The sequence below is a fragment of the Phocoena phocoena genome, chromosome 10 (assembly GCF_963924675.1).
Source record: "Phocoena phocoena chromosome 10, mPhoPho1.1, whole genome shotgun sequence".
In the NCBI taxonomy this organism is placed as follows: Eukaryota; Metazoa; Chordata; class Mammalia; order Artiodactyla; family Phocoenidae; genus Phocoena; species Phocoena phocoena.
Window position 1 is genome coordinate 67,835,610 of NC_089228.1, and position 9,637 is coordinate 67,845,246.

At 50.1% G+C, this 9,637-nt stretch overlaps 1 protein-coding gene across 1 annotated transcript; it reads left to right on the forward strand.

The window, feature by feature from the left end:
- The first annotated feature begins 285 nt into the window (after window positions 1–285).
- On the forward strand, window positions 286–5,643 carry PIM1 (Pim-1 proto-oncogene, serine/threonine kinase). The gene is made up of 6 exons (XM_065884909.1): window positions 286–776; window positions 885–991; window positions 1,094–1,144; window positions 1,238–1,604; window positions 3,153–3,329; window positions 4,089–5,643. The coding sequence occupies exons 1-6, from the start codon at window positions 695–697 to the stop codon at window positions 4,244–4,246; spliced, it is 942 nt and encodes a 313-aa protein (XP_065740981.1). The 5' UTR covers window positions 286–694; the 3' UTR covers window positions 4,247–5,643.
- The last annotated feature ends 3,994 nt before the right edge of the window (window positions 5,644–9,637 follow it).

Below are 9,637 nucleotides of genomic sequence, written 5' to 3' on the forward strand. Positions count from 1 at the left end.
AAGAGCTGGGCGGGGGCGTGGGCGTCGCGCGCCGTGTTATGCAGATCAATCGGCTTCTGGTTGGCTGGAAACGCGGCGGCGGGGGCGGGGCCGGGGCGCGGCGACTGAGCGCGAGGGGCGGGGGCGGAGGGGAGTCGCCCTGTCCCGCCGCTTCCCCACCCCCTCTCCTCCCTCCTCCGGTCCGGCAGCCCCGCTCCCCGCCTAGGCCTCCCGGAGAGGCCCCGCCCCATCCCCGCCCGCCCGCGCGTCCCCCACCCGCCGGCGCGCTCCGCCCCTTTACTCCTGGCGGCAGGGCGAGCCGGGTGTCTGCTGCAGCGGCCGCGGTGGCGGAGGAGGCCCGAGAGGACTTGGCGGCAGCGGCGGTGGCGGCGGCGGCGGGACCGGCAGCAGCAGCAGCAGCAGCAGCAGCTACAAGCTCCCAGTGCCGCGGCGCTGCGGCACAAGCCCCACGAGCCGCCCACCCCTCCGCCCTCAGTGCTGCCTGACCCCGCCGGCGTGTCCGTCAGCCGCCAGCCCCCGGCAGCTCCCCCAGTCGTCCTCCGACTCGCCCTCGGCCTTCCGCGTCAGCCGCAGCCGCAACGCCACCCGCAGCCTCAGCCCCAGCCGTAGGCACAGCCACCGGCACAACCCCAGCCCCAGCTCCTGCTGCAGCTCCTCCAGACACCGTCCCTACGCCGACATCCTGGAGGTTGGGATGCTCTTGTCCAAAATCAACTCTCTTGCCCACCTGCGCGCCGCGCCCTGCAACGACCTGCACGCCACCAAGCTGGCGCCCGGTGAGCGCCCCCCCCCAACCCGAGGATGGAGTGGCGGCTGGACCTCCAGGGCAGGAGCTGGGGGCTCGCGGGCCGGCACTGAGTCCCCTGTGACTCCCCCTTTCCTAGGCAAGGAGAAGGAGCCCCTGGAGTCACAGTACCAGGTGGGCCCGCTCCTGGGCAGTGGCGGCTTCGGCTCGGTCTACTCAGGCATCCGTGTCGCCGACAACTTGCCGGTGAGTGGGCGGCCCGCCGCGGGGAGGGCGCGCCGGACGGGGGGCGCACGGGTGTGTTTGGCCCGGGCGAGGGAACCTAACGCTCTCTGGGGGGCTTTCCAGGTGGCCATCAAGCACGTGGAGAAGGACCGCATTTCAGACTGGGGAGAGCTGGTGAGTACCCTGGAGGGGGCGACCCCCAGGATGGGTGGGGTGAGGGGCAGCCTCCGACTCCCGCCCTAACGCAGCCCCCTCACCCCTCTGCAGCCTAATGGCACCCGAGTGCCCATGGAAGTGGTTCTGCTGAAGAAGGTGAGCTCGGGCTTCTCCGGCGTCATTAGGCTCCTGGACTGGTTCGAGAGGCCCGACAGTTTCGTCCTAATCCTGGAGAGGCCCGAGCCGGTGCAAGACCTCTTCGACTTTATCACGGAAAGGGGGGCCCTGCAGGAGGAGCTGGCCCGCAGCTTCTTCTGGCAGGTGCTGGAGGCCGTGCGGCACTGCCACAACTGCGGGGTGCTTCACCGCGACATCAAGGACGAGAACATCCTTATCGACCTCAGTCGCGGCGAGCTCAAGCTCATCGACTTCGGGTCGGGGGCGCTGCTCAAGGACACCGTCTACACGGACTTCGATGGTGAGCCAGGCCTGGGGGCGGAGCTGCCCGGGAGGGAACTGCCCAGGTGACTCGGCCTGGCCTGGAGGCCTGGGTAGGCTTTCCTCTCCGGCCCTTTGTAAAGGTCATCGGGCCGCCTGGCTCTATGCTAGCAGGGGTGGGGCGAAGGAGAGCTTCCCAGCGTAGGAAAGCCGGGGATTTCAAGCCAGCTGAACCTGTAATGTTTCTGGCATGATTTTATTTTTTAAGTGGAATTCAGTGGGTTCCAAGCTTTCCCGATGAATAAGAGGTTGCGGGCAACCGGCCGTAGCCCAGATTTCTGAAGTCTGACCCAGTTTCCCCGCCAGTAAAAGGATGGGAGGGGGGAAGGGGGAGGAGAGAGCGGGAGAGATGAAAATTGACGCCGGTTTTGTCATTTTTGTTTTGTTTTATAAGGGAGTTAGTTTTCGGTAAGGTAGTTTTTAGAGCTGCAGGTTTTTTTCTCCCCTTTGATTTAGGGACGAATAAGGAATAGAAACAGTAGTTTCGCTAAATAATTCATTGTTGTTGTTGGGTTTTGTTTTTTTTTGGTGTTGTGGGGTGAGGGAGTCGGGAATGAATGTTGTGAAATAAGATCTCTTGCTGGTTTGAAAATTAGTTGGGTGTCTCCGCAGAGAGGATGAAAACCTATCCTAGGGAGGGGCTTGGAGAGGGTTCTTTCAGAAGAGAAGGAAGGGAGAGCTTGAGATCAAAGCACGGGAGGGTGGGTCATCATCTGAGCGGCTTAACCTAACAAACGACAGCCTTTCAAAACTTGTGACTGGGGCTTGTGGTTTGTGTTTATTTGCCCTTGGAGGACGCTGGGTTGGGCTGCATTTTTTTGTATTTAACAGTTAATGGCTGGCCGGGTCCTCCCATGTTTTTTCCTTCCAGTCTTTGCTGCCCCCTGGTGAGCACCAGCGGGATGGCCCCACTTTTTTTTTTTTTTTTTACAACTCAAAGTTTGTAAACAGGAATCACGTGGTCTGAAGCCAGCCCTGCCTCTCTACCTTTCCAGTGTGGGGAGGAAGGGGTGTGGGTGTCTACCCATACATCCAGAGGGTGGGGAGGAAGGCCTTTCAAAGGGCACCCTGACTTAGGATACTGTACAAGTGTCCTTGCCTGTGTCATATCTGAAATGAGACTCTCACCCAGCTCCTGGGCAAGGACATTTAATGCAGTTTAAGGATAGTCTGTGGGATACCTCCCTTGATTTTGCAGATATTCATCCCCTGCTCCCATTGAGGGTGGTCCTACCACATACAGGCCTCAGGCTTTGGGTCTGTGGCCGGCCCTGTTTGTTTCTTGGAGCTGTTTATGGTCTGAGCTGGTAGAGAAGTGGGTAATGCTTTGGGTTGGAGAGCTGCCATAAGCTTCTCATCCACTCCTTTTAGCCCTGGCGGGGGGAATGGAGTTCACCCAGCTGCTGAGAGAAGTAGGGTGGTGCTTTTTTTTTTTTTTTTTTTAAGAGTTACTCAGCATACCTCTCAGTTGCTTTGTGTTTTATTTTTGCTAAAAGTATGTTTTCCTTCCTCTTCCCCTGGCTTGCAGGGACCCGAGTGTATAGTCCTCCAGAGTGGATCCGCTACCATCGCTACCATGGCAGGTCGGCAGCCGTCTGGTCTCTGGGGATCCTGCTGTACGATATGGTCTGTGGAGATATTCCCTTTGAGCACGATGAGGAGATCATCAGGGGCCAAGTTTTCTTCAGGCAGAGGGTCTCTTCAGGTAACTTCTGCGAAGCCCTTTATTGAGGAGAGGCAGGAGTCACGAGGCTGTTAGTCCTCAGGGGTGGTCTTTGAGTTTGGAGAGCTTCAGTCTCCAGGAGATACCATGGCCCTTGCCTTAGAATTCTAGGCAAATGATTCACACTTGAGAGCCGGTCTGCAGGAATCAAATGGTTTGCATTTGAGGGTGCCTTGGTGAGGGGTCAGAGGAAGAGCGTGTGTGAGAATATTAAGAAAAGACCATTTAGTTTCACTGAAAGGTTTTTTTTTTAAGTACCAAAGGATCCTGATCCCTCAACTCCTGGCTGTTTTGCCAGGGAGTGAAAAATTGAGGGCTCTTTGAGCCTTCTCCCTTAAGGCAGGCTCTCTTAAATACTGTGGTTCCAGTGACCTCATCGTGGGTGGTGTTCATGTTTGTAAGTCGGTAGGTGAATTGAATCACCTCGTCGTGCTTAGTGATGTCTCATCAAAATCTCTTGTCATCACCTTTCCTATTTCTGTTGAGTGGGCGTCGTGGGAAAGGCCCTAGCTGTTGAAGTTTGAAAACTACAGGTTTAAGAGAGGAGCTGTTTTTTAGCTGAAAGCGTACTGGAGCATCTAGGTGTTAGTTAATACCTTCTCATTGAAGAATAAGCATTCTAGAAAGGGCAGGTTCTCTGTTGGATCCCTGACTTGTGGGCCCCTGGGAAGCAAAGTGGGAAGACCTTTGAACTGCAAAAACAAGTTGAGTCATTCATAACCTCTATCTTGCTTTCTCTAGAGTGTCAGCATCTCATTAGATGGTGCTTGGCCCTGAGACCATCAGATCGGCCATCCTTTGAAGAAATCCAGAACCATCCATGGATGCAAGATGTCCTCCTGCCCCAGGAAACTGCTGAGATCCATCTCCACAGCCTGTTGCCAGGGCCCAGCAAATAGCTTCTCAGGCAGGTTCTCCCCTCTCTGTCAGATGCTCAAAGGAGGGGAAGTGTCTGTTTCCAGCTTCCCAAGTACCAGTGACACTTCTCTCCAAGCAGGACAGTGCTTGATACAGGAACAACATTTACAACTCATTCCAGACCCCAGGCCCTGGAGGCTGCCTCCCAAAGGGAGGAAGAGACTCCACTCCAGCCGTCCTAGGCCTCAACTCCTCCCATAGAAGCTCTCCTTCTCATCGGTGTCCAGCATTGCTGGACTTTGCAAAATCCCAGGGGTGGCGGGTGGGGTGGGAGTGGATCAGAATCCAGCCATGGAACTGTTCCCTTCATCAAGAGTTCTGCTGAATGCCGTGATGGGTCGGGTAGGGGGAAATCGGGTTGGGGTGGGATAGGACTAGCACCATTTTAAGTCCCTGTCACCTCTTCCGACTCTTCTGAGTGCCTTCTGTGGGGACTCCGGCTGTGCTGGGAGAAATACTTGAACTTGCCTCTTTTACCTGCTGCTTCTCCAAAAATCTGCCTGGGTTTGGTTCCCTCTCTTTCTCCCCCACCCCTTCCCCCCATCCTTCATATGAAAGGTGCCATGGAAGAGGCTACAGGGCCAAATGCTGAGCCACCTGCCCTTTTTCCACCTCCTTTAGTAAAACTCCCAAGTGAACTGGTCTTCCTTTTTGGTTTTTACTTAACTGTTTCTAAGCCAAGACCTCACACACACACACACACACACACACACACACACACACACACACACACAAATGCACAAACAATGCAAATCAACAGAAAAACTGTAAATGTGTGTACAGTTGGCATGGTAGTGTACAAAAGGGTTGTAGTTGATCTAATTCTTTTTTAATTTTGCCTTTAAATTATTTTACCTGTTTTTTTTTTGTTTTGGGTTTTTTGGTTTTTTTTTCTTGGAAAGATGCGCATTCTAACCTGGAGGTCAATGTTATTTATTTATTTATTTATTTGGTTCCCTTCCTGCTCCAAGCTTCCACAGCTGCCGCCATAGTTTTCTTTTCTCCTTTCCTCCTCTGACTTGGGGACCTTTTGGGGAAGGCTGCAACGCTTGCTCTGTTTGTTCATAGGGTGACGGGACTCAGGCGGGACAGCTGCTGCAGCTCCCTGACTGCTGCGGGCCCCCTCGCCTGCTTACCCGAGTGGGCATGGGGTCCGTGGGTGATGGGGGAGGGGCATTGCTGACTTGTGTATATAGCATAGATTTATGAAAAGCAGTTCTGGATGGTGTGCCTTCCGGATCCTCTCTGGGGCTGTGTTTTGAGCAGCATGTAGCCTGCTGGTTTTATCTGAGTGAAATACTGTACAGGGGAATAAAAGAGATCTTATTTTTTTTTTTTTATACTTGGCGTTTTTTGAATAAAATACCTTTTGTCTTAATTTGTGGCTTAAGTGTTGTCCATGCAGAGACATGCTAATGCGCGTTAATTGAACACTTGGTAAATGCCAAAATCTATCCTGGGAGGAAAAAGGGAATTTTCAGCCTGAATCTGGTTTTCTTCAGTAGGACTACTGGGATAGTCACCTTTCTGAAATGAATGTATGGCCAAAGGGTAGACGAACCAATCTTGTGTGGACAAGATTTGGCCGGAGGGGCCCAATGCAATCCCAACCTCTCTTCCCAATGCAAATTCTATTAGAGCTGGGCTAATATGGCGTATGTGGCTATTTCCCAGTGCTAGTCAGATTTCATGAAATGGCCACTGGCGACTAGTAGCTGTGGAACAATAGAGCATTTCCATCATTGCAGAAAGTTCCACTGGACAAGGCTGACCTAGAAGATACCAAAATTTTGCTAAACTACCAGTTGAGGATTTTTTTTCAATTGTCTCTCCCTCTAGTAAAACATTTTGAGCACGTACCCTTAATAAGTGTTTACTGGGAAACTATATACCTGTGTAAATTTCCCTTCATCTTTAGTGTGGAGTTTAGTCATTGATAATAGACGTGTGGAAATGCATTCGTTGTTTTGACTTAACTCAGAGTTTTCCTCTCCAATGTGCTCGACAAAAAGCTTATACTGGGAGTAGGTGAAATGTTAGCCCGGCCATTTTCTTACTGCTTGTGCTGGGATAATTAGCATTTTTAGTCTGTGGTTTCTTTGCAGGGATCTGTTTAAGCCTCTTGTTCATTTTGTGAGAGTTCAGTTTAAACTAGATGGTAGAACCCATGAATCCACTTAGTGCACGTGGCCTGACTACGTCCTGAAAGAACAGTGGAGTGAGTACCGCTGTCAATGTGCCTGTCAAGCATTCGTAAATATTCGTTTCTTGTTTCTTTAGAAGCATCAATAGCAGCCTACAACATTCTTCCTTCCTCATCATCTTGCTCCCTCCCCTCAGTGCGTGCACACACCCTTTGGACACTGGCCCAGATGCTGTCTTGTCAGGTTGTTTGAGGGTCCAGGCCACAATACCACTCACTCATTGTCACTCCTCACTCCTTAAGCTTGGCCTAGATCCCAAACCCTAGCTCGGCTCCCGTGTGGCGGTAGGAGAGGAAGGAAGAATTTCTCGGTTCTGGGGGGCTGATTTTCTCAGTTCCCCTTTTCTCTATCCTTGCTCTTCCCAATCTCTTGGAGTATGAGGATTGCATGCCTCATCCTTTACAGTAAAGTTGACAGTTGGCTTAAAAGTTGCTCTAAATGTGTTGAAATCTATCAAAGCCCCACTCTTCTTTCCCTTGAAGTGAGTTTCTGGCAGTTTCCCCATCCTCTATTGAGACTGCTAGGGATGATAGAAGATGGTGTCTCTTTGAAGAAGAGTGCAAGATAGTAAGTGCCAAGATGCTGGGTGCCAGATATTAGGGGTTGTATAGGAGGGGTGAAAGGTCACAGTCTCTTCTATTGGGCAGTTTAAAATCTAGTGTGGAAAGGGGGTAAGATAACAAACATGACTCTGTGGCCACAGGAATATAGAGGGGAGCAATGGTTAAGAGCATGACTTGGGAATCAGCCTTGGATTTTACCACCATTACTTAACTGGATCCCTTGGGCCTTATAACACCCTCTGAGACTAATCTCTAAATAGAGATATTCCTTGAATGGATTATTAAGAAAATTCAGTTAAATAATGGCTGTACATACATGCAAACAAATATTACCTCCTGCTTAGGGATGCTTCTATATGTAGTAAAAGTACTAAGAAGTACACGGCAATAAATTCCCAGAGTCAGGATGGTGACTGTTTCCTCTGGGGAAGAGGAAGGGAGGTTGTGATTTAGGGAGGGGTATCTGCATAGGGGCCTTCACCTGTTTGGGCAATGCTTTATTTCATAAACCAGATGGTGAGGACTAAGGTTTTTGCATTATACTTTTTTTTAATTTTGGTCCACGCCTCGCTGCATGTGGGATCTTAGTTCCCCCACCAGGGATCGAACTCGTGCCCCCTGCAGTGGAAGTGTGGAGTCTTAACCACTGGACCGCCAGGGGAGTGTCTGCATTATACTTTATAGCTTTTGGTTTGTCTTAAATATTTCATGATAAAAATTTTAAAGTAATGAATAAATGTGTGCTTATCACAAAGGAGGGAGCAGATGGAGTTATTACTGCCCTTGACTGAGGTGATCTGGGAAGGCTTCAAAGAGGAGGCAGCATTTCAACTGGACTTTGAAGGGTGAACATCAGTTTGTTCACCTGTAAAGTGAGGCACAGGACATACAGGTAAAACAAAGAAATCCAGAGGGGCTAATGTTTTTCCCCCCATTAGACCAGGGAGGGACAAAGCACAACCTGCTGACCGAGTCTGGCACACTACCTGGTTTTGCACGGCCTGTACGCTAAGACTTGGTTTAACATTTTAAATGGTTGAAAACAGACTGAGTGAGGAATAATATTTCATATGAGGGAAAGATTATGTGAAATTTAATTGTCAGCATTAATAAATAAAGCTCATCCACTTACGAATTGTTTATGACTGCTTTCGTACTGCAATGGCAGAGTTGAGTAGTTGTGACAAAGACCTTATGGCCAGCAAAGCCAAAAATATTTACTATCTGGCCCTTTACAGAAAAAAGTTTGCAAATTCCTGCACTAGAGCATGGTCTCATTGATTCATCTGCATCTTTGATAACACTTGGCGATAATAGCTAACACTCATTCAGTACCTACCATGTGCCCAGCACTGTTCTGCATGCTTTGCATGTCTTAGTCTTACAACAACTCTCCATGAGGGAGATACTATTATTTATCCCCATTTTGCAGGTGGGGAAAACTGAGGTGCAGAGCAGTAAGTACTACGTCAAAAGTCACATACCTAAGAAGTGGCCAGGTTAGAATTTGGACCCAGGTGGTCCATGCTCACTACCACTCTGCTTATACTGCTACTTAATAAATGTTTGTGTGGATTAGACATCTCAAGTTTCCTTCAGGGCCCAGAATCTGGGTGGACGTCAGGGCAGTTCTTCCCCAGACTCCAGAGAGTCAGGTAAGCAGTTCTGTTCCATGGAAATATTCATTACTGGCTCTTGTGAGCTACCCTTCACTTGGGCCTCGGTGGGGAGGAAGAGTTGGAGGCGGTAAAGGGAGGAGAGAGGGGATGGGGCGGGGTGGTTAGGGGGTGGGGCAGGCACACATTTCTTGTAAATGTTACTCAGCTCCTTCAACTGCTCTGCTGGTTCTTGGAAACCCTTACCACAAAGGACCCATCGAGAACAGTGTTAAAGCAGATATGGCCTCATCCCCAGTTCATTTCCTGCCCAGCCTTGCGCTAGTAACTCCGATTGCCAAGAGCAAGGTTGCAGTGACCCCTCAGCATCGCTGTGGGAGGAAGTGTAAAAATAAGCAGAACTAGGGTCAAGCTGAGAGGACAGTCTTTATTTTTATTTACTGTAACAAGACATCTGATGTGCAGAACTGGGTTAATCATAATCCTTGGTTCATGATATAGTCTCATCCTTGGTTCAAGCCTGGCCTGCTGTTCTATTATACTGGGTGGTGAATCCCATTCAGGAAGCAGACATCAGCAATAACATCCATCTACCTATATGATCCTTTCTTAGTCCATTCCTTGCCTCTCCCAGACATAACCTGCTGTCCTGAATGTTGTGCTTAGTGTTCTTTTACATTTCTTAAAAAAAGTTTTTATTTCATAGCCGTGTGTTCCTAAATTATGTCGTGTTTCGTTTCCGTTGTTCTTGAACTTTATAAAAAGATTATCAGGCAGGTATGTAGTGATCTGCAACTTGCTCTTTTTACTCAACATTATGTTATAAAGATTCATGCCTGTTTTAGCACGTGTTTCATTTTCATTCTAGAATATTCCATTGTATGGACAGGCATTTGGGTTGTGGTCGTTGGAGGCCAGTCTTTAGGGCCCCCCTGAGTAAGTTACTTAGGAGGTCAGCACATACAGCCAGGTATAGCCCTTGCCCCATG

Coding starts and splice junctions, on each gene's coding strand:
- PIM1 (XM_065884909.1), top strand. CDS start 695: ATGCTCTTGTCCAAAATCAACTCTCTTGCCCACCTGCGCGCCGCGCCC. Junction 992..1,093: donor GTGTCGCCGACAACTTGCCG/GTGAGTGGGCGG, acceptor GGGGCTTTCCAG/GTGGCCATCAAGCACGTGGA. Junction 1,145..1,237: donor TTTCAGACTGGGGAGAGCTG/GTGAGTACCCTG, acceptor ACCCCTCTGCAG/CCTAATGGCACCCGAGTGCC.